Raw genomic sequence first — 25,129 nt, forward strand, 5'->3', positions numbered from 1 at the left:
CTGACACACCTGCTCTCTGACGGGACATTTTCGTATTCACACACAACATCACAGCGAGAAGGACGAGGGTCTGAAATGCTTGGAACCAAAAGGGTCGGCTGAAATCGGCAGAGACCGAGACGCTTTTGGCGAAGAGCTGCTTGAATCGCCCACAACCTGTCCTGCTCGTGGCGTGAAAGAACATTTTGACCCCGTGACACTAAAATTCGACAGACGCCTGGAGGAGCCATCACCATCTTACCAAAAAAAAAAAAAAATACAAAAATGTATTTATTTATTTATTTTTTTAAACACGTAGAAGAGCTGCTGAAACATCATTTTGACTCTGGGATGCCGAACGTATCCATTCCAAACAACCAAAATAAGAGAGATATTTCCGAAAAGTGGCCCACATTTACTTTTCCTCTGTAAAATAAAATAATAAAAAAAAATAAAATACAATGAAATAAAAAAAAAAATGCTTGTTACAATAGCTCCAACCTCTCATAATGTCAGGCTTCGCAGACAGCGTGCAGACTGTATACTTGTGTTCTTTACAGCTGGAACAAAAAATCATAACGCAAAGACAAACAACCACTTATGATCTGTGATTTTTTTTTTTTTTGTTATTTTTTTTTTGTTGTTTTTTTTTTTTCTATCTTTTACCAATGCTCAGGATTAAGTGGGACCCTGGACATAGTCCGTCGTAAATCTGTATAAAAGCTGTCATAGTGTCAACGGACACTAATAAAAGGAATGACATCATTTAGAAAAAATAATAATAATAATAATAACAACCACAAACAATTCTTATTCTTTAGAATAACTATGATACAAAGCGTCACTTAAGTTACTAAATTCAAATATACACAGCCATTTTTCATATTTACATATGTACATCGCAAAGAAAATACCTTTTTTTTTTTTTACGGTGGTATGAAGAGTTGCTGCTAGGACATCTTTCCCTTTATAGTTATTTAAATTCTGCATAAACTCTATGAAAGGAGATTAAAAGGGGAGGAAAATAAGGGCTGAAGGCACTTTCTACCGAAGCAAATACTGAAAAAAAAAAAAAAAAAATCATCGCGTAGAAGCAAACACAGGAACTGTTAAGCCTTTACACAATATGGAAAAGATTATGTTTATGAATGTAAACAAAAAAAAAATGCTCATGCCAGGTATCATATACAGTGTTTTTTTTCTGTGCCAGCTTTCCAGAGGAGTTACATTTATTTAAATTTTTTTTTTTTTTTTTTTTAATTTTTTTTTTTTAATTTTGTCCTGATTGGACATGGTTTGAGGAGACAGTGTAGAAAAGGCACCGGGTTCGAGTCCGGGCTAAGGCAGACGACACCGACAGTAGAAACAACACCAACAGCTGCCAGCCAATCACGTTCAGCCAGATCTCCGAGGGGGGGGCGGCGCTCAGGTCACGTGACACGATGAGGCGAGGTGGAAGAGTAAAAAAAAAAAAAAAAAAAAAAAAAAAAAAAAAAAAGGGCTATTCCGCTGAACACAGCAACAGTTTGTAAACAACAACAATGACAAAAAAAAAAAAAAAAAAAAAAAAAAAAAAAAAAATAAGGAGCAGTGAAGTGAAAACGTTCTTGAACTGAAATCCAGAGCGGCCCAGAAGCTGTGGAGTCTGTTTTTTTTATTTTTTTTTAAATGTCTTTTTTTTTTTTTTTTTAAAGTTTTTGGTAAAATAAACAAGCCTCCATGTCGCGGACAGACGCTGAATAAAAAGTTAAATAAAGTGTGACCAACAAACAAAACGAAACAACAACAACAAAAAAAAAAAAATAGAAAATTAAAGCATCTGAAATCTTCACTTTTGGTGCTTTTGAAAAGTTGAGAATTCAATGACATTGAAGACATCGCAGTTTCTCTCTCTCTCTCTCTCTCTCTCTTTCTCGCTCGCTCTCTCCGTCCGAGCGCCGTTTTCATACGTAATGGTCATTGATGTCCTCGCTGAGCTTGGCGGCGTTGAGGTTTTTACACCGGTTGTCTTTGGGGCTGTACGCTGTCCGGTGCGGGGCCTTGACCGGGCCGCTGCGGCTCGTGCAGATCACCCCTCCCTTACCCATCATCCCTCGGTCCTGCGCCCCCGCTTTGGAGCACTTCTGGGCGGGATACTCGGCGAAGCCCAGCCCCCTGTCCTCCTCTTCCTCGTCGCCCTCCTGCTCCCCGTCCTCCTCGCCCTCGGCGCCGTCGCACGCCCGCTCCGACGAGCCCATCAGTTTCTTGCATTCGTACTGAATGTCTTTGTCGCGGTTGTCCTTGCGGGCGCGGCTCCGCGGCGGCTCCAGCCGGTTGTTGACCTTCTCGTCGTCGGCGGCGGCGGGGCGGGCCGTTCTCTCGCGCTCTTTCTTCCTCTTGCGGGTCCACCAGACGCACACGACGATGCAGAAGATCCAGAGCAGGCTGAAGACCACGCACAGCACCGGGACCAGGTAGTCTGCAGGGGGGACACCACGTCATGTCAACTTTCAACTCCTCACATTTATTTCCCCGTACAACTCAAATGCATTCCCAATTATGTTTCAAGAAATCATATTTTTGTTGTGGACAGCATTTGCTTCTGAATTTATTGCAAATACATTTCTAATCAATTTAACTTGCAAATCATGTCGAGCTGCATTTCAGCCACCAAAACTATGTGGTTAAGGTTAGAGACAGGTTAGGTTTAGGCACAAAAAACACTAAATTAATGATACGGAAAGGTAGAAAACCCATTTGCATATGGTAACTTAATGTGTAACATCTGCAACATCACTGATGAGTGATGAGATGGAACTGAGAATGCAGTTTAGTTGGAGGAGAAATGTCATTTATTAGCTTTACATCCCATAAAGTAAAGCAACTGTCTCCTTCTCCTACAAACCTCTTGCTTGTGTCCTGTGAGCTGGAACGTAATCACTTTCCCAAATTCAAAATGAAACGTGGCAAAGTGATGCAGAAAGCGTTTCTGAAGTTTTGAAAACCTCGGAGCGCTCCCTTCCATTTCAAGATTATGGAAGAAATGGTCAAAGTGTGCATGGTGCTTGAGCCACAACTTTCTGTCATAATCTGACTGCCTATTATTGATATTTTTTCAATGAATCAAGTAATCATTTAGTCAATAAAGTGTCAAAAAATGGCTTCAGATTGCTTCCTTAGTCGCACCAGCAGCTGTATGTATATATGTATATGTGTATACAGTATATATTCTTATTTTATTTTATTTTTTATTTAATACATCTTGTGTTTATATATATATACACAGAAATTACAGATGAACAAATTACTTTCTGTCTGATTAGAATGAAAAGGACATTATGATGAAATAGAGATTAGGGGGTAGGATTAAATAAGTTCTACTTCTTCCTACTCCTTTTCGAGCATGTTAATGATGATCAAAAAAAAAAAAAAAAAAACCATTAATAATCGTAATTATAATGTGTGTATTATAGTTAGAATGTTGTAATGATTCCTGTCACGTGACTCACCGACAGGCGGGGCCTCGACCTGCGTCTCCACCTTCACCTCCACCACGGCCAGCATCACCGTGCTGTTGTGGCGTTTGGACAGAGCGCCGATGATGGCGCTGGCCGCCTCCTGGATCTGCCCACGGTCGCCGTCCTTCGCCCGGCCGTCCTGCTCAAAGGACTGAGGGGACGGAGAGGGGGGGGGGGGGGGGGGGGGGGGGGGGGGGGCATGATGGGAGAGTCAGGATTAGGGAAGCTGCTTGTTTTGCATCAGTTTCAACAACCCACATTCCTTCCCTGTTACAAGAAATCCTAAATTCCTGCAGTTTCCATTAGGAGAAGGTGGAAATCAATGTGTTGAGTGTGTGAGATGCTTTGGCGATTGATTTTTGGAGTTTTAATTGGCCCGTCCGGACAGAGAGAGAGAGAGAGAGAGAGAGAGAGAGAGACACACACCCAGACTGGATGTTCTGTTGATGCCATTCGGGTGAGAATCTTTTGCTGGGACTGGAAAACGAGTGCAGGTGGAAAGAAAGGAAAGAAAAGCAGGATTCCTGTCTGAACATCTGGCGGGCCACCGAGGCGGCAGAGGGCGGAGCCGATCGCCAAACAAACTGATCAGAGTAACAGCAGGGGGGACGGGGGGGATTCGCTCTGTGCTCTTCAATTAGACTAAACAATAAAACAATAGAGAGGCGGAGCAGCTGACTGACACAAAGAGTCATTTCATTAAAGCTCGCTGCTTAGAAGCACCTCGACACGCACACGGCCAGCTGTTTTACCTCATTCTCACATCTGTATTTACAGTTCTCTGTTTCATGAGCTGAAATCCTCTAACAGGCTTTTATTTTGATATATTTGGCTGATATGTGCCTCTTATATTTGCTATATTAATCAGTCAGCCAGTGCTGTTTGGTTCATTACATATTTATTTTATAATGATCAAAAACCAGAACTGATACTAATGTAATAGCTGGGGAAGCCGTCAGCCTGGACTGATGGATCAATAAGTTTATTCATTAATGATATTATTTATTATTTATTTTGCCTTATCAGTTATTTAAAAAAGCACATCTGGGGGGGAATTAATAATTATTAATATTATTATTTATTATAATTAATTAATTAATGTGTATTTATTATAATTAATTAATTATTGTTTATTTATTATTATTTATTAATTATTGTTTATTTATTATAATTAATTAATTATTGTTTACTTATTATGATTAATTTATTATTATTATTATTATTATTATTATTTTATTTTTATTATTATTATTTTTAATCATTTTTCTACCTGTTTTCTGACTGTGTTTTCAGTTTCTTCATGGTGCAAAAAAAAAAAAAAAAAAAATCAAGAAATTTGACTCGTCTGGCTTCTCAGATGAAACGCAGCATGTTTGAACAGCGCTTCCAAATATCTGAGGAGCAGCGCCGTCGATTCTCCTGCCCACACACTCGGCGAGGCCTCGAGCGCGGGAATGCCGCGGGGGGGGGGGGGGGGGGGGGGGGCACGCCGCTTTGCGAAACGATGGCGACGGCGGCGGCGAATCGAGCGCTCCCTCGTTCTCCTCCGCCCGGCTCGAACCTCAAACACACCGAGGCTCAGAGCGGCTCGCCGACGGCCTCCGGGTCGGCGTCTGGACGCGACGCGGCGGGATGATGAAGATTTCACCCGCACGCTGACGTTTCGGTGCAACCGGAGCCGGCGGCGGGTGGGCGGGGCCTTGTCGTGGGGTTTTTTTTTGGGTTGGATGTCGAGCTCTCGCCACTCCTTTTTCCTGTCTCTGCCCCTCAGAGCCGCAAACATCACAAGAACAAACCCTAATCCCCTCCATTAAGAGCTTAGAGCCCCGAAGAGGCTGATTTCCCCCGAGTCTGGGTGGCCGAGAGACAGAGAGAGAGAGAGAGACAGAGAGAGAGAGAGAGAGAACAAAACAGAGAAAGACTGAGGGAAAAGGTGAAAGAGGTAAAGAGAGACAAAGGGAGGAGGAGGAGGAGGAAGGGAAGTGTAAGCCGAGAAAGAACAAGACAGACCGAAGACGAACAGGAAAAGAAATGGGGAATGTGGAGATGAAGAGAAAAGACGACGGAGAAGAAGATAAACGAGGGAAAAAAAGGAGAGGAAGATGCAGAGGAAAGGAAGAAGAAGGAGGAGGAGGAGGAGGAGGAGGAGGGGAAGAAGAAGAAGAAGAGCCGCAGAGCAGCAAGGTGCTCCAACATTAAACTAAATCTCCTCCAGATGTTAAAAGCAGGGCGTCGCACTTCAAACGCCTCTCTCTCTCTCTCTCTTTCTTTCTCTCTTTCTTTCTTTTTCTTTTTTTCTCCTCAACAAACAGGGAAGCAACAGAAAACAGAAAGAAAGGCTCTGATTTTACTGGACCCCTCTGGAACCCATTTGCAATGACGAATTAAGTGTGTGATTTAATAAAGAAGGGCGAGCGAGAGAGAGAGAGAGAGAGAGAGAGAAAGAGAGAGAGAGAGAGAGAGAGAGAGAGAGAGAGAGAGAGAGAGAGAGAGAGAGAGGAGGAAGCAACAGCTTTTAAATCTATAGGTGAGTGTGTGTGTGTGTGTGTGTGTGTGTGTCCTTGTACAAATGTGTGAGTGATTGTCAGGGTGTGTCTCTTTGTATACGTGTGTGTGTGTGTGTGTGTGTGTGTGTGTGCTTTTATGTGTGTCTCGCTGTACAGTGTCAGTGCAAAGCTGTGTGTTCACATGCATGCACATACTGTGTCTGTGAGCCCAAGTGTGTGTGTGTGTGTGTGTGTGTGTGTGTGTGTGTGTGTGTGTGTGTGTGAGTGTGTGTAATCACCATGGCGACCTCCACGGCGTCGCTGTTGGAGTACGACAGGTCGCAGAGGATGAGGAGCGCTCGCTCTCGGGCCAGCGTCTGAGTCACGGGGAGGTACCTCAGCTCCGAGCAGATGTTCTCCACGGTGGTGCCCTTTGATCACACACACACACACACACACACACACACACACACACACACACACACACAGATAAGACAGATTAGTATTTGCATTGCTTGCGAGGGAACAATCGGCTCCTAATTCCTCCTAAGTCTGTTTCAGATGCAGCCAATTAAAATGCGTGGCCCAGCGGGGGAGGAGGGGGGCCTCAGATGAGTATCTTGTCAGAGCAGCCTGTGTGTGTGTGTGTGTGTGTGTGTGTGTGTGTGTGAGCCGAGGAACATTAAGGCAGCGTTCATTTCCATTCATAAAACTTTATTCTTCGCCCCCCTGAGGGTCCCGTGAGGAGGCCGGGACGGTAAACAAGTAAACAAGCAAAGCAACATCTGGACTGCTGGGACGGGACGGGGGGGGGCCATGGGGGCGTGGGGGGGGTGAAGTCGTTAGCGGGGCATGTCGAGTAATATTTATCCCGTCATGTCGGTGACTTTTATAAACGCACACACACACACACACACACGGCTGGACGCTTTTCCCCGCAGTAAAGTCAACTCAGTTCCAACTCACAGTCACCATGAGGAGGCTTTTATTTTTTAAACTTCATGTACTTCCTGTAACAGGTTGTTGGGGCGGAGCTTTCAAAAGTGCCAACCAATGGGAGATCATGAAGGCAGTTTCATGCCTTTGATTGGACAGGGATTATTAAAAAATATGTTTTTATGGTCACACCTACTGGTCACTCGTTTAACCCTCCGATTATGTTTAACGTCTCTAAATAAACGATTAACATCATTTTTTTTGCTTCATATTTAATGAGTTTTCCTAATGTAATGGGTACTACCAGGTAAAGATGAAATTCACATGATGATATGTTTTCAATGTCCTGTTCATGCTTTGTAACACATCGGTTATAAATAACAAAAATCTGTACTTAGAAATAATATAAAGCCATTAAAACACCAAAAATTAATATTTCTTTCCAATTTTAGGTCAATAAGTGAGATTTTATGGTGATTTGCATATTTTTCCATTGTCGCCTAATAGGAATACTGGATGTATAAGTTATGTTTTATTTAAAGGGCTATTTAGGTCGTCAACAAAGAAACATAAAGTATTTGACACATAAACTTTAATAACAATTTTAGTTATAATAATTTTGTGGAAGTTTAAACTGCTGGGGTCAAATTGATCCCAAACATAAAGGATATTCAAAAATGTGAACATAACAGGAGGGTTAGGACACACTGGTTTCTAGGTGAATATTATTGCATTAAAATTAGCTACCATGCAAGACTGTTTTTTTTTTTTTTTTTTTGCGCCTTTAGCTTCATTTGTGCAGGATTATTTTTGTACCAGGAGCTCTGCAAAGCCATTTCTATCTGAGGAAGATGCTAAAATTAATGATCAATTTGCACGGGATGAGAAATCACTGTGTATTACAGAGCCGACCAACTCCACTGTGGCTTCTGCAGCTGATCGATGAGAGCGAGCACAAGCTTAAAAACACGGAGCCAAACTGGGAGAAAGAGCGTTTTCCAGTTTGGAGTCGGGAAGAGACTGGGAAAGCTCCCCCTCTCCCACAGGATGTGACATGTCGACGTGCACCGGGCGGCTGTTACCTCGGGTTATTTTTTTTTTTTTTACAAGGTCTTTTACGGGGCATAAAGACGCCATAATGTTTACAGGTGCGGGAACACGCAGTCTGTAAAAAGTCTGTAAAAGTGAGAGACGTGAGATGCTCTGGCAGCGATTACATCACCGCACCTCCTCAAGGAAAACGGCCTGAAAAGGGCTTTTATCGTTTTTCGGCGCTCGCACCGCTGGGGTCCGGCCCGGCGTCTGAACCCCGGCCACGCTGCGTTGGTGCTGTTTGCGTACGAGAGCTGAGCAGTGAGAGCGTTTTTTTTGGGTGTGATGACACACACATGGAGGCAGACACTCCCATCTGTGTCATCCTGAGGAGAGACTCCAGAGATCTTTCCTCCCGTGTGAACAGGACAGATTCTCCTCTCCCTGACAGGCGCTGACGTCTCAGACAGAAAAAAAACCTGAATGCCAACACCTCAAAACCATCAGGCCACTCACTTGAATTTCTGATGGAACTGCTTTTTTGATTCTGAAAAAACGAAAACCTGAGGATCTGAGGATTCAAGTCTCAAGATAAAAAAAATCAATTGTCAATCAATTGTCTTATTTCAAGTCAAAAATGTCTTATTCCTAGTCAAAATATCTCATTACACTTAAAATAAGACATGATCACCTCAGAAGTAACTTGTTTTTAGACAATTTTCACTTGGTAGCGCTTTTTGCGTCTTTCATACTAACTGTTGTGACACATATCAGAAGTTTTTTTTTTTTCTTTTTTTCTTTTTATATATACGCTATTTTGTACCTTTGTACTCCCATTTTTGTGGAAGCACGACATTGAGGAGCGTACTCTTGTATTTGGAAAAAGGGGGGCAGGATACAGATAAGCTACGCTTCCTCCTCTCCCTCCTTGAGCCTTTTTTTGTGGTCTCTCTTTTTTGTATCTTTTTTTCTTTTAATCACTTCTTTTTTTGCTGTGTATAGACCTTGTGTCTTGTGATTGTTGCTTTTCCGGCATCGAGGTAAATAAAGAAACTGAAACTGAAACTGGTTCAAGTGAATTTAACTCGAAACAAGTGAAAATTTGCTTGTTTCATTGGCAAAATTTGTCAGTGGAAGTGGAAATTCACTTGAAACAAGTGGAAATTGTCTAAAAACAAGTTACTTCTGAGGTGATCATGTCTTATTTTAAGTGTAATAAGACATTTTGACTTGAAATAAGACAAATAATCTTGGTAAGATTTGGACTTTTTGCAGTGTGACAGATCAAAACACTGGGAGAGAGTGTAGTGGTGACCAGCAGCAGAGCACTGTGGTTATACTGGGAAGCTCCTGACTGTGTGTGTGTGTGTGTGTGTGTGTGTGTGTGTGTGTGTGTGTGTGTGTGTGGTTCTTTATGAAAATGGAGCTGAAAAGAGCACGCATGTTCACAAAACACCGCACACACTGAGCTGAAAGCAACAATTTCACCCAGCTGACTGCAAGTGGGCCGTGTGTGTGTGTGTGTGTGTGTGTGTGTCTGTGGTTACAGATTCATTTCCTTTCCAGCAATCCCCCAGTGTTAACAATCCAGGGCGGGCAAGAAAATGATCAGAAATGTATTGTTATGACATTTTAGTCAACAGGGATGAAATCTGATGTTGATTTAGGAAATAAGGCTCGCTGGCCGTATTTAGCCGCCATCTGCCAACCACCTACATGCCGAATTTCTTTTTTTTTTTTTTTTTTTGCTTGTGAGGAAAATTTTGCACTGGCCAGGTCTCAAAAGAAGCGGCCAGCACAGGGCTGCACTGCAAAACATGACAGAAAACGAGGTAATGCCACTGATGTCCGACGCAGAGCCGCTTGTTTCGGGAATTTTTGATGGGAACAAGAATAAATACGCCGAAATATGATCAAATAAGGCAGATTAGGCCACTAAGATCAAGAAAATGACACTCGATTGATTGGAAACAAATGGAGCGATGTCATGCGGGTGGCAGATTTTTTTTTTTTTTTTAACCTTGTTTGAAATAAAAAACGATTTTAACATTAAATATGAAACTAAATGACTTGTGAAGATGGATTTTTTTTTTTTTTTTACAGTGCGTCCACGCTTCCAAAATTCCTATCTCTTTATTTAGTACAAAACAGATGGGTGCCACACTCTCCCCATTAAAATGAATGTCTTTCTGGAAAAGATTAAAAAACACGATGTCTCATTAGACGGGCCAAAATGTCATGTTTTTAACGTTCTCGGCTTAAATAAACACTAATGGAGACACTGTCATGCCCCTCAAATTCATACTTGTAGACTATTTTTGTGGTTCCATCTCAGCTCCTGTTGTTGCAGCCTATTTTTTCTTTCTTTTTTTGGTTTTTATTAGCCAGAAAACGGGGGAAAAAAAAACAAGTTTCAGCTCCACCTTGAAACATTTACTCAGTTATTCAGGGAAGCCGCCGAGTGCAAACAGACTTTCATGCACCGAGAGGCTTAAAAAGGAACGTTTCAGAGTCCAGTGTCTTGCTCAAAGGCTTAGCGGCAGCAGTCGCGCGAGCAGGAAGTCGCCTCACCTGTGGCACTTTGTCCCGTTTGAAGATGAGCGTGATGCGGGCGCAGCTGTTGTCCAGGTAGCCGCTGTTGGGCTCGCACTGGGTGTGCAGGGGCGTCGGCGGGTCGGGCGTCGAACACACACCCCACTGGTGGCAGGGCGGCGAGAAGCAGGTGAGGAACTGGTGCTCCACACACTCGTGACCTCCGGGGCAGGACGGGGCGCTGCTGCTGCTGCTGCTGCTGCCGCCCGGAGCTGGGAGGGCCTTCGGGAGGAGGCAGGGCCTGCGACCGCACCGCACCTGCAACCACATCACACCTCACATTTACCTCCTTCCACTGAACCTCAATAGAGCTTCAACAGTCCAGTCATTTTATGAAAAACCCTCGGACAAATTCCAAGAGAAGCAAACTCAACTGATTTTGTATCCTCAGTTTGTCCTGAGTGAGGGGGAAAAAAGTCCCAAGGAATCCCATTGGTGGAAAGATTTGAAAATCACCTCTATATGACCATATAATACCAAAAAACGCCCTTTTTACCACACAGGGGAAAGGGGCTCAACATTTTACTTTCAGATATCACTATAAAAATTCACAAGTTGATTACACACACAAAGACAAGAAAAAAAGTCAATTACAAGTTCTTTGAATTATTCTGTTTACACATGCATATCACACATTATCTGATTTGATATGCGCTAATAAGATAAGATATCCCTTTATTAGTCCCACAGTGGGGAAATTTCCAGCATTACAGTAGCAAAGTGGATAGCAAAATATGAAGCAAATTTACATTATAAACAGATAATAATAAGGAATATAAGGAATAAAAGCCAGAACAGATATTTAAACAGTGAATTAAAAGGTTACTATATATATAATAACCTTTTAATTCACTGTTACATAGTTACTAAATAACAGAATTCAAAGAACTTGTAACTGACTTTTTTTCTTGTCTTTGTGTGTGTAATCAACTTGTGAATTTTTATAGTGATATCTGAAAGTAAAATTTTGAACCCCTTTCCCCTGTGTGTTAAAAACAGTGTTTTTTGGTATTATATGGTCATATAGAGGTGATTTTCAAAACTTTCCACCAATGGGATTCCTTGGGACTTTTTTCCCCTCACTCAGGACAAACTGAGGACACAAAATCAGTTGAGTTTGCTTCTCTTGCAGTTTGTCCTTGTTTGACCCCAATTTTGGCCTAAAATGACTGGACTATAAGTTTCACACAATGAGATATGCATTTAGTCATTAATAATACAAGTGTGAATGTTCTTTGAAATGTCAGGAAATGAAGAAAAACTGTGAGAAAATCTTTTTTTTTTTTTTTTTTTTTTTTTTTTGGAATGACCACCACGGATGGTTTTTTGACATTACATAAGTGGCTTTGAAAGGGTTTGTAAGCCCAGGGGTCACAGCATTTCCAGAAAGTCTTTCACCAGTTCTCAGGATCTGATGTAACCGCTCCCCCGTGCCGTCCGGGGCGAGCGCCTGTGTAGAAACATGACTTGCATTTTGGAGGAAAGACGGAGAGGGCGGCTGACACAAACTGGCCTCGGTTCAAGTCAGGAGACCCCAAAAAAAAAATGGGCAAAAGCGGAGCCACGTTTTCGCCGGGAAATCGCGAACACGCCGGTGTAATGCGAGCCGGCGGCGGCGGCGGGGGCGGGCTCACCTTGGTACAGCTGACGTGGCCGTTGACACACTTGCAGGAGTTGCACTCCTCGTCCCAGCGGCTGCCGTGAGGAAACTGCAGGCCGGCGTGACGACAGGCCTTCCCGACTCCGATGACTGCCGAGAGGAAAAGCGGGGAGGAGGAGGAGGAGGAGGGAGCGGGGGAACGAGACAGCGCTTCAGATGTCAAAGGTCAACACCAAACATTTACTTGCTAAAGCTCTTATGAAACCTCTCGCACGTGCAGCGATATTTAAAGACGTGTTTCTCTCAGGTCTTGCGACAGCAGAGCGTGGCTGCCTCATACTCACACTCCTCGCAGCGAGGGCCGGCCTTCCCCGGAGGACAGACGCAGCGGTAGCCGTTGATTTCGTCCACGCAGGTGGAACCGTACGTACAGGGGGAGGACTGGCACTCGTCTATGTCTGGGGGGGGAAATCAGGCAGCTTTTAAATACGGGCGCATACGGAAATATCAGTCAAATCTAGTGTTGCAAAGGGGTGGAAAGTTTCCAGTAAATTTCCTGGAAAGTTTCCGAAAATGAACATGGGAACATTCGCTCTGGAATATTGGAAATTTTCAGGAGATTTTTGCTGTCACTTTTTTTTCCAATTTTTCCGAAAATTTTCGGGAAAATTCGGCTCAGGAATTTTGGTAATTTTTTTTTTTTTTTGTCATCAATTTGAATGAGGTTTTTAAAAAAATTCCATGGAAGTTTCAGTTTGGGAATTTTGGAATTTTTTGTTTTTGTTGTTAAGGTGAATGGGACAAAAATAAACCTGTGCTGTGAAAAAGTATTTGCCCCCTTCCTGATTTCTTATTTTTTTGCAAATCTGTCACACTAAACATTTCTGTAAAGAAGAATGGGCCAAAATTCCTCCACAGCGATGTAAAAGACTCACTGCCAGTTATGAAAATTCCCGAAAATTCCCTGGAAATTCATTATAATGTAACATGTTTGCATGCATATCTGCTTATAACAAACCAAAATGTTTATTATGTATACATGTATATGATCGACTGAATGCAGTGAATATAAATTCCTGAAAATTCCCGGAAAATTCCAATTTATTCCTGTTTATTCCCATTAATTTCTGAAAATTCCCATGGAAATTTTCCAACTTTGAAAATTCCGGGAATTTTGCAACACTAGTCAAATCTAAATCTGAAATAATCTACTGCCAAAAAATATCCAGGGAATATTCATAGAAAGAGAAGGAGTTTATAATCTAAGAGGAGAACTAAATTTCAAAAAACATAAAGTAAAGAACAGCGATGAAAAGTCTGTGCATATCAAGCTGTGGGGTGACTTTGTGGAACAGTTTGGAGCAAGAGATAAAACAAAGTACAAACATAAATATATTTAAAAAGAGGTACAAAACATTATTTATAAATAGGTATATGGAGGATGAGGGATAAAATAAATTGCTGAAATGATAAGGGATAAGCGGATAGGGGTAATTATGTAGTATAGACCAATGATTATATATTTTAATGGCTGTGGTAAACATGTTTATTGATATGGATATCTATGCAGCATATATACAGTGATATGGATAAATATGAAGTATATATATATATATATATATATATATATATATATATATACTGATATGGATAAAGCTGTAATAGATATATAAACTATAATGGGTAGGGAAGGGGTGGGAAATTTAAAAAAGTGCATACTTCTTCCCACTCCTGTTTCGAACTTGTGTTTATTATGATTTGATGAAGATGCTTGTATTATTATTTTTGTTTTATTTTGTTTTACGTATGCATGCATGTATGTATGTACATACACTTTTTGTTTTAGTATTTCTTTCTTTCTTTCTTTCTTTCTTTCTTTCTTTTTCTTTTAGACATGTTCGAAATAAAATTCATTCATTCATTCATTCAATTCCAGGCGAACACTGAGACCCTGCAAGCTAATTCTGCCTAAGTCTTCTTCTCTGATTCTTCCGAGTTCAGACACAGCTGATCCATGGACCGTGCAAAGGAGGTGCACTGCATTGTTAGGAAGGCGCTCCATATATCTCCTGTCATTTTTCTCGATTCGAGTGTAAGATCTTGACCATCCAGGTGGGGAAACTGTCAGAAAATGCGTCAACTTTTCATGCATCTGGGGCTAAAACCAGGCACCGTTTCAGCCTCAGTGCCTCTGAGGTGGCAGATAAGCCGCGCTCTCTTCAGTTCCTTCTCGAAACACTGATCCACTGTTTGTTTGGACAAATCTCCGTGGCATTGTGGCGCCGGCTTTCGAGTCGTTTGGCGAGCTTAAAGCGTAACTTCTGCCAGGAAAACGCTGAGCTCTGAGAGCATGGGAAGTTATGTATCCACAAGTATCATGAATGATTAATGAAATCCAGAGAATCGCTTTTTTTTTTACACAATGGATACACAGCGCTTTGGCCTGAAACGCCTCAGACTGGACAACACCCTGCCTCTGAAAGGGGCTTTCACTGGGACAATTCTCCCATAAGGCCGCGGGAGACCGCACCGACCCGTCTGCCGAAATCTCCGCTGACCTCCGCTCGGCCCGGAGGTGAGAGGTTAAGACCGTCTTGCTAAAGGCTTCCTAATCTGTCGCCCTGAAACAATCGGCTCGCGCTCCCCCGCCGCGACCTCTGACCCCGCCCCCGCCCGCCCGCCTGACCCCGGCCACACGCCCCTCCGGTTCCCAGGGACTCACTGATGCGGCAGTCCGGTCCGGCGAATCCCGGGGCGCATTCGCAGCGGAACCAGTTCACGCCGTCGACGCAGATCCCGCCGTTGTAGCTGGAGAAAGAACACACACACACACACACACACACACACACAGGGTTAGAGATGAATTATTACTGCAGACCTGACAGAGGCACAGCATCCCGGACATAAAATGGGCTGGTGCACACATTCCGCTGTGATGCAACCGAGATTTCAAAGATGTTGCAAAACACATTCTCGTAAAAATTCCTCGGAGCTGCCTGGCTTCTGCAGGGAGTTGATCAATCCTCCTGCTTCTCCCCGTTTGGAATGCATTTCTTAAAAAAAAAAAAAAAAGTCCAGTGGGTATTTTTGGAGTCAAACCAATTTAAGTGCATCAAATAAAACGGATTCTGGGCTGATATTCCCCGTCTGGAGTGCATTTCTTGAAATTTCCAACATTTTCCAGCAATTCCATGACCAATGCAAATGGTTCAAACTGGCACATGCTGCCAGGTGTCATATCTGTTATTACCTGGATGCTTTAAAAAATAATAATAATAATAATTTTAGATATTTTAACCAGTAGGAGTGAAACCCTGCCAGTGTTGCAGCTCTGATCTCTGCACTGAGCTGCTGTTCACCTCAAACACAACATCAGGAATCACAGTGCAGGTTAGTGCTGGTGCTGGTTCCAGTTCTTCCATTTCAATACCAGTGCCAAATCAAATTTGGGAGAAAGAGGTGTGACAAAGGTCCTGGCCCAGACTCAAGCCTGAGATGCCTTTGACTACCGGGCTAAAACCCACTTTTGGTGCAGTTCTTGCATTGGATAGTTTGGAATGGAATGGAATGTCTTTATTGTCACAGCAACAACTACAACGAAATTGAAAGGCGCAGTCCTCCTTAGTGCCATTTAAAATTATAAAAGAAAAAACACACAACATTAACACACTGAACCCCAAACCCGCCGGCGGGATAGAAAGACATGTATTTTTTAAAAAATCGCCAAAATTCAATCGTTTATCATAGCTGTAAAAACCTATTTTTTCGTCAGAAATTGAATTTTCTGACAGTCCCTGAATGCAACATGTCCGACTTCGGTTTAGCGGTAGAAAAAAGGACGAAACTAAGCCTAAAAAAGTGATTTTTCATTTGAATCATTTTATTATACATGCTTCATTCAACAATTCGCCAAAAAATAGTCGTGTACTCAATCCAGATCATTCAAAAAACAGAAAATTCTGCGGTCTTCAGCGGATCTGAGACATCTTGATTGATTCAGGTGAGCCCAACAGTCGTGTGACAAAAATTCACTGAATTTCAGTGTGTAGGCAGCAGTAGTAACATGGAAGGGCGCAAGGCAGTAAAAACGCCTAAATTTATACAGGTTGGAAAAATGTTAATATTTCAGGAAATAAATCATGTGAAGCCCTACTTTTTTTTTCCTGGATCAGTGACACTTGTGGGCACCTGAAAAAATGTTCTGTATATTTATTCCAATGTTTCTCGATTTTTGTAAAATAAATTATCAAAAAAAATCAGTTTGCCGTTTTTAGATTTTTATTATTTATGGCACTATAACTCTTTCATACTGTGTGAAAGACATTTTTGAATGGCTTCAGGTGATAGCCACAGCTGTGCTGTTTCCATAGAGGTGCAGCACTTGTAATTGTAGTGAAAAACAAGCCCACAGTGAGCCAAAATGTGAGGGCAGCAGAAAACGCCCAAAAACTGCTTGGGGTTCAGAGGGTTAAATTATCAAAATAATAAAAAAAAAAACACACACACACACACACAAGAACACACGAGAATAAACGTATAAAGAATGCACTGTAATATTGTGTAATAAAGCAGGAAAAAAAAAACATTGTAAAGTATTGCACATTATATTGTATTACACTTGTGTTCACAGTCAAACAGTATTTAGTGCAGTTATGGCTCTTGCCAAGTCCAAGTAAGCATGTACAGCAGCTAACAAAAAAAAAAAAAAAAAAAAGTCTATACTGCCTGCAGAGAGACAGTCACCTGCCCCAGGTCAGTCAGAGCTCTGCAGGTCAGAGCCAAAGCATCACAAGTTGTTGCCTTTTCACACACTTCCAATACGAGAAAAGCTTGTTTGTTGCTTGCGGCCGGTGAAAAAACACCATCCACACATAAACACATGATCAAAACCGGGGTGCAGGGACCACCGGGGGGTCCTTGAGAGGGTCACAGGGGGCCCTCAGCAAAAAAAGCAGGAATGGATGAGTTTAACCTGCGTGGTATTTTGTGTCTCAGGACGCACGGTGACCCCTGTTTGATCACAGCTGCCTGTTATTTCCCCACGTTAAGAACAAAGATCTTTTCAGGGGGGATTCCTCAGGACAAACCCTCTCAGATGGGGGGTCTGTGGGCTATTGTGCATCGACTTTGGGGGGGTTGTTGACATGAAGAAGTTTGGGAAGTCCTCCCATTCCCCTGAAATGGGACAGCTAACCTGGTGCTGTTAGTGCCTTGCTCTACCCATCGACTTACACAGGGAATCAAACTCAACACTGCAGATATATTGATATTACTTACTAATAAACTGATATTATATGGAATTTGGATGTAGTAACATTATGATATGGCATCTTTTCCTGGTTTTAAAGTCATTATAAAGACTTTACAGTAAATGGATGCAATTTTCTGAACTTATTAAACTGTTGCAGTGGTTCTATTTGCTTCTACCTGCTTGGTGATAGAATAGATAGAAGCCTTTATTGTCACTGTGCAATACAATGAAACTGCATCATATTCACATTTTTACTCATTGGCCTTTAACCCAGCATGAGACGCTGCTCTCTTTTATTTGTTCTACTGTTTATATTCCTTTTTACTGTTTTATCGCTTTTACTGTTTTGTTGTTTTATGATCATTTATGCACATTGATTTTAAATTCCAGCATCAGACGTGGCTCTGTTTTTAATTTGTTTGATTGTTTTTATTCTTTCTATCACTGCAAAAACTCCAAATCTTACCAAGATTATTTGTCTTATTTCAAGTCAAAATGTCTTATTTCTAGTCAAAATATCTCATTACACTTAAAATAAGACATGATCACCTCAGAAGTAACTTGTTTTTAGACAATTGTCTCTTGTTTCAAGTGAAAATTTGCTTGTTTCATTGGCAAAATTTGTTTCTTGTTTCTAGCTAATTTTCACTTAATTCAAGTGAATTTTCACTTGAACCACTGGCAAATTTTGCCAATGAAACAGCAAATTCTCACTTGTTTCAAGTGAAATTTCACTTGAAACAAGTGAAAATTGTCTAAAAACAATTTACTTCTGAGGTGATCATGTCTTATTTTAAGTGTAATGAGATATTTTGACTAGAAATAAGACATTTTTGACTTGAAATAAGACAAATAATCTTGGTAAGATTTTACGTTTTTGCAGTGTTTATTGCTCTGTTTTTAATTTGTTTGATTGTTTTTTATTCTTTCTACTTTTCTTTCTGTTTTGCTGTTTTATTTTCATTTGTGTACAGCACTTTGTTTCAGCTGTGGTGGTTTTTAAAGTGCTCTATAAATAAAGCCGAGTTGAGTTGAGTTGAGTTACTGATGATTGTTTATGAAAAATCTCATGTGTAAATATCTTACGAAAGCTCAAACTGTCATCCTATTAAATCATCATCGGATGAGGGTATGCTCACATGAGTTTTTGTCTCGATCGCCCGGCCCCGCTCTAAGACGCCGCCTGACTTCCTCCGTGGCGTTTCCCGCCGTGAGACTCTCAGAGACTCGGGGCGGCAGAAGGGAACGGCGAGAAAAAGGAGTGAGCCGGCCGGCGAGCTAAAGCCCGAGCTGATCCCTTATCAATGTCCGGACTTCATATGCAAATCCTCTGCTGACCGCATGCTGAGCCGCCCCTATAGGAGCCGCCGCCCCCCCCCCCGCCCCCCGCCGCCCTCCCCCCGGCCCTCACAGCCACCCCCGGGTCAAGGCTGGTGAATGGTGAGGGGGGCGTCTCTTCCCACCCTCCCGCCCCCCCCAGTCCTAATCCTCCTGTCAGTCACGGAGGCTGCAGGGAAGGAGGAGGAGGAGGAGGTGTGTGTGTGTGTGTGTGTGTGTGTGTGTGTGTGTGTGTGTGGGGTGGGGGGGGGCTTTTGTCCAGAAGAGCCTCTCTGATCCAGAGAAGCTCCCGTGCACAGCTGTCAGGAGACACACTTCCCTGCTTTCTTGTCTGTGCACGTGCACACACACACACACACACACACACACACACACACACACTGGTTCAAAGGTGCTCGCACACACATGCACACTGATGGGAGCGCATATAGGGAGAAATACACAGAGGAGCGTGAACAGGTGTGTGTGTGTGCTAATGCATACACACCGATGACACACACACACACACACACACACGTTTGCACGCTCAGTTTGATGCAAACGCACACTTTGATAAACACACAGATTGATAGATGTATGCACAGAGAGGATGACAGGTGCATCCACCCACACACACACACACACACACACACACACCATAATGCAAAAACACACTGACACACACACACATTATAGATATACACACACGGAAACACAAGCACACACAAAATCAGACATCTGCACGTTTTCTGACAAAAGCACAAAGATGGACATACACACAGGCAAACACACACACACACACACACACACACACACCTCCACATCCCCAATCTTTAATGGGAAAATCCCAGAGCATTAAATCAGATTTGCAGGATGAGAGTGGCTGCTCTCTGTGGGAAACCCCGCGGCTCAGAGTATTCCCTCTGCGTGACCGGGCTTGGAAGGCGTCTCGGCCGAGGTGCCAGCGGCTCCGCTCGGCTCCGCCCGCCGCGTACAGCCGGCTGAGCTCGGCGTTTTACATCCTCCAGTCAAAACACGGCATCTTCCATCGCTGGCACTCTGCAGACGCTCTTATTAGAGAGACTAATGAGCTTAAATTTCCGGATCAAAGGCGCAGCGGCCGGCCAACTGATGTAACAAGCATTTCCCGTGTTCCCTGAACGCAGCGCTGCAGTTCGGACCACCTTAGTCGAGTCCCGAGTCAATTCCCGGACCAGATCCGGTCGAGTTCAAGTCAACAACAGGAGGCCAGAACAATTCGAGGTCTGTTTGAAACCAAAACAATAAACGGTGTGCTTTTCCTTCCAAAAGCCGGAGTGATGATTAAGAGCCGCGCTAAAAGATGAACGGGGATGTTGATCCATCTGCAGGATCCCTGCTGATCCCACCGATCAACACGCCGGCTCGACGCCCATCTCTACCGCTCAGATACCCTTGGATAAACCCAACAATAAATCAATAAAATGACCCGTCTTCAAAGCTACGAGGCCCGAGTCATCGTTTTGAAGCAGACGTCTGAGAAAGCCCCCTGCATGACTCGTCGGTAGCTTTACGAAATCACATTAGGATTAAAAAAATCAAAGAATTTAGAATTAGGATCAACAATTAGGGCCATTAGGATCAAAAATCACATTAGGATAAAGAATTATGGTTATTTCTTCCCACAGCCAGCACAGAAATCGAATAAACATCAAACAGTTGCCAACATGAAAAATGTTCCCGGTCAGAGCATGAGACCGAGACAGAGGAAGAGAGAGAGAGAGAGAGAGAGAGAGAGAGAGAGAGAGAGAGAGAGAGAGGCCTTCGTCTTACCAGGGATGTGGATTGCAGTCGTTGGCATCTGTAAAAAAAAAAAAAAAAAAAAAAAAAAGGGAAGACAGAGCGGAAATCAGTTCATCTCTCAGGGAATCAAAGCTGCAAAATCTAAAACACCAAAACCTGAAACTCTGAATGTCCCTCAAAAAGCTCCCACACTGCAAAAACTCAAAATCTTACCAAGAATATTTGTCTTATTTCAAGTCAAAAATGTCTTATTTCTAGTCAAAATATCTCATTACACTTAAAATAAGACATGATCACCTCAGAAGTAACTTGTGTTTAGACAATTGTCTCTCGTTTCAAGTGAAAATTTGCTTGTTTCATTGGCAAAATTTGTTTCTTGTTTCTAGCTCATTTTCACTTATTTCAAGTGAATTTTCACTTTTTCCACTGGCAAACTATCAGTGATATGAGATATTTTGACTAGAAATATGACATTTTTGACTTGAAATAAGACAAATATTCTTCGTAAGATTTTGCATTTTTGCAGTGCAGATGTTTCTGTACTTTATTCTCGATTCGTTCTAAAGCTGTAAATGAATGGGGCGGTGTCGTACTCTGAGCGCAGGTGGGCCCCTCCCAGCCGTCCTTGCAGATGCAGGTGAAGGCGTCTCCTCCTCCGACGCAAGTGCCCCCGTTCTCGCACGGCCCTGAGTCACACGTGCTGTTCTTGGCTGGAGGAACAAACAGGAGAACACACACATTTAGGATTTAGGATTTAGGATGACTCGGTGTTTGGGACTTACTGCAGCAGGATTTGCTTCCACGCAGGATTCATTTCCATGACTTTCCACATCAAAAAAGAGCTTCCACCACCCTAAAACTCTGAGTCATTCTCATGTTATAGTCCAGTCATTTTAGGCCAAAACTGGGGTCAACCCAGGTCAAACTGCAAGAGAAGCAAATTCAACTGATTCTGTATCCTCAGTTTGTCCTGAGTGAGAGGAAAAAGTCCCAAGGAATCCCATTGGTGGAAAGTTGCATATCACATGCATATAAATGGCAGAACAGATATTTAAACAGTGAATTAAAAGGTTACTATATATATAGTAACCTTTAAATTCACTGTTATATAGTAACCTTTTAATTCACTAAAGGTTACTATATAACAGTGAATTAAAAGGTTACTATATATATACAGTAACCTTTTAATTCACTGTTTAAATATCTGTTCCGGCATTTATTCCAATTAGCGCATATCAAATCAGATAATGTGTGACATGCATGTGTAAACAGAATAATTCAAAGAACTTGTAATTGACTTTTTTTCTTGTCTTTGTGTGTGTAATCAACTTGTGAATTTTTATAGTGATATCTGAAAGTAAATTTTTTTTTTAACCCTTTCCCCTGTGTGTTAAAAACAGTGTTTTTTGGTATTATGTGGTCATAAATAGGTGATTTTCAAAACTTTCCACCAATGGGATTCCTTGGGACTTCTTTTCCCTCACTCAGGACAAACTGAGGATCCAGAATCAGATGAGTTTGCTTCTCTTGCAGTTTGTTGTAGGTTTTTTCATAAAATGACTGGACTACTATTGATGTTATTTTTCTACTCGAATTCATATCTCAGATATTTTTGCTTTAATTCTGCTTTAAGGTGGTAAATTGCTAGTTTGGTTAGTTTTTTTTTTTTGGTTACTATTTTGCACACGTCTGGCTACTGCTGTGGTGTGTCTACACTAAACTTCCCAGAAATAACCTGTCAATCAAAACATGTGGGCGGGACTTGGATTTCCTGTTGTATTTGCCAGTTCTCCTTCTTGTATTTACTCCAAACAAACCAGACACATAAAATCTGTCTCTTCCTGTGTGGAAAATGATTTTTGTGTTGAGAACAGCAAATGCAAACAAATGAATCACTATTTTATTACATCAATTAGCTTCACAAAACAGAAAACAGGCATTTATTTCTATGAAAACGCCACATTATGACTGAGCTAGACGCTGACCGAGCGGGCCCGGGACAGCGAGCGCCGTCTCAGACAGATAACGGAGCGTAATGGCGGCGTAATGGCACGCGGCGTTAGCACTCTGTTATTATCGGCGCTGTAACGGTGTCATTAGGGTGAAGGCCTGACCTGTGTTGCAGGTGCTGCCGCCCCAGCCCGAGGGGCAGCTGCACAGGAAGGAGTCCCCGTGGTCGTAACACGTCCCGCCGTTACTGCAGGTCGTGGAGTCGCACTGGCTCTCACCTGGACCAGAGAGTGAGAACGAAAAGAGTGTGACACTGAGCCAGGGCTGACTGAAGGCACTGCAAAAAGTCCAAATCTTACCAAGATTATTTGTCTTATTTCAAGTCAAAATGTCTTATTTCTAGTCAAAATATCTCATTACACTTAAAATAAGACATGATCACCTCAGAAGTAAATTGTTTTTAGACAATTTTCACTTGTTTCAAGTGACACAAGTAAAAATTTGCTTGTTCCATTGGCAAAATTTGTTTCTTGTTTCAAGCTAATTTTCACTTGTTTCAAGTAGATTTTCACTTGAAACAAGTTATTTCTTAGGTGATCATGTCTTATTTTAAGTGTAATGAGATATTTTGACTAGAAATAAGACATTTTGACTTGAAATAAGACAAATAATCTTGGTAAGATTTTGACTTTTTGCAGTGGGGGATGACTGCGGCTCCAAAGCAGAGCTCAAACACATAATAATAATAATAATAATAATAATAATAGTAATACAACTTTATTTGTATAGCACCTTTCATACAAGAATTGCAGCTCAAAGTGCTTCACAATAAAAAGAAGAACATTTGAAAACACATGAAATAAAACATTAAAAAGAATAAAACACAGCACAGGGTGGAATTAAAAAAAAAAAAAAAGGAAAAGGCTAAAGACGAGAACTTTGAAATAAAACAAAAGATGCAAATAAAAACAATAAAAGACAAAAAAAAAAATCCTGGTGCTTATTTTTATCTTTATATGCATTTTTCACATTTTGCACAATGTCAATGTTTTGCCCCATGATATCTCAGCTGTCCAGTGCCAATTTGCTGAGATTTATATCGCAATATAAGATCATGCACACACACTTTAGCTCTGCACACACATACATTCCCTCGCTTTCTCTATCAGATTCTTTTCTCTATAAACAGAGACGATGCAGAAAAGCCATGCACGTTTACATAAACACAACACAGACTCACTGAGGGCTATAGACAAGCACTGCCGTATGCATACAGCGTACACACACACACACACACAAACACACACACACACACACAGAGTGACTCACGTGAGTGGCAGGTCTTGCCCTTCCAGCTGTCGATGCAGTGGCAGTAGAAGTCGTTGAGGAGGTCGACGCAGTGGCCGCCGTTCTGACACGGGTTCCTGCTGCACTCGTTCACGTCTGCAGCCACAGAGGATCAGATCAGCTCAACACGTCTGGAACTACTTTTTCACAACGACCGCAGTGCGTCCTAAAGATTCCTACGCTTCCTACAGAGCAGTGCAGAGAGCAGCTCGGACACTAATAAAACCAGTTAGAAAGGACATGTCTGACTGTGCTGCTGTGCCTCCTGCTTTCAAAAAGGACAGGCATCATTTTTTTTTTTTTTTTTTTGAGTGTCTTGTTGGACTGTGTTGAAGGGTGTGGTCAGGTTCTCCCATAGAGAGTCAAAGTGTCCAACCTTCAACCTTTATATTCTTTATTCTAACCGGCGTGGGCATTTGGTGTTGGTATTTATTGTGTGTTATTTATTTATGCGAAGCACCTTAACTCCAAGTCAAATTCCTCGTTTGTGAAAACTTGGTAATAAAGATCTTTCTGACTCTGATTCTGATTCTGGTTCACAGCACATAAAACTGTTTCCGGGTGATTCCCGTTGTCAAGGCAACAGCTGTGCACGTTCAACCCTGTCATCGCATCAGCAGAAGAAGAAGAGTTTGTTTACGATGGGAAACCTGCTGCACAGCTAACGGAAATGAAAGAAAATGAATGAAAAAACATCGTGAAAGTAACTTTGTGATTCATGATTTTGATTAAAAAAAAGAATTTTTAGATTAGTGGCATTGACTTGGTGCTGAAGTATCGGTTCTCACGACGTCTCTAATTTGAAGCCAGGGCGGTGCGGTACGTGCTCTACCACACTCTACTGACACACGATGGAATCAGGATTTTAATACGGGCCAAACCTATCCTCTAAGGTATAAAAAACAATGAAGGAGAGAAAACCAGACACCTCCTGTGTGTGATGCTGCGTCCTCGTCCCGGGGCCCGGCTGTGCTGAGGGCCCGGGCCGGGCGCCGCCACCGCCGCCACCCGCCCGCATGACTCACACACAGGCAGCATGGCGAGGCTCGTCCAAGTCTGCCTGTCTGCATGACTTTCATTTTTCCCTTCACTCTCTCATCAACGCCCACTCAAATACCTGCTTCACCCAGACACTCGCAGACACACTCACACACACACACACACACACACACACACACACACACACACTCACCGACATCACACAGGCTGCCCTCCCAGCCGTCTGGGCAGAAACACTGGAAGGAGTTGATGCCGTCGATGCAAGTGCCTCCGCTCTTACATGGAGATGACACACAGTCATTAATGTCTGGGAGGGAGAGAGAGAGAGAGAGAGAGAGAGAGAGAGGGAGAGGAAGATGGT

At 42.4% G+C, this 25,129-nt stretch overlaps 1 protein-coding gene across 3 annotated transcripts in view; it reads right to left on the reverse strand.

The window, feature by feature from the left end:
* Window positions 1-1,784: 1,784 nt before the first annotated feature.
* Window positions 1,785-25,129, reverse strand: part of LOC115354602 (protein jagged-2-like) — a 79,801-nt gene continuing 56,456 nt past the window's right edge. For all 3 annotated transcript variants that reach the window (XM_030045018.1, XM_030045017.1, XM_030045016.1), the window contains 12 exons: window positions 24,962-25,075; window positions 23,752-23,865; window positions 22,587-22,700; window positions 21,066-21,182; window positions 20,503-20,530; window positions 14,845-14,930; window positions 12,467-12,580; window positions 12,157-12,272; window positions 10,502-10,780; window positions 6,262-6,393; window positions 3,468-3,627; window positions 1,785-2,437 (listed from right to left, as the gene is read on the reverse strand). In XM_030045018.1, coding sequence (XP_029900878.1) covers window positions 1,923-2,437; window positions 3,468-3,627; window positions 6,262-6,393; window positions 10,502-10,780; window positions 12,157-12,272; window positions 12,467-12,580; window positions 14,845-14,930; window positions 20,503-20,530; window positions 21,066-21,182; window positions 22,587-22,700; window positions 23,752-23,865; window positions 24,962-25,075 — 1,889 coding nt within the window. In that variant the 3' untranslated portion in view covers window positions 1,785-1,922. The remainder of the gene's footprint in view (window positions 2,438-3,467; window positions 3,628-6,261; window positions 6,394-10,501; window positions 10,781-12,156; window positions 12,273-12,466; window positions 12,581-14,844; window positions 14,931-20,502; window positions 20,531-21,065; window positions 21,183-22,586; window positions 22,701-23,751; window positions 23,866-24,961; window positions 25,076-25,129) is intronic.

This window comes from Myripristis murdjan, chromosome 22 (genome assembly GCF_902150065.1).
Source record: "Myripristis murdjan chromosome 22, fMyrMur1.1, whole genome shotgun sequence".
In the NCBI taxonomy this organism is placed as follows: domain Eukaryota; kingdom Metazoa; phylum Chordata; class Actinopteri; order Holocentriformes; family Holocentridae; genus Myripristis; species Myripristis murdjan.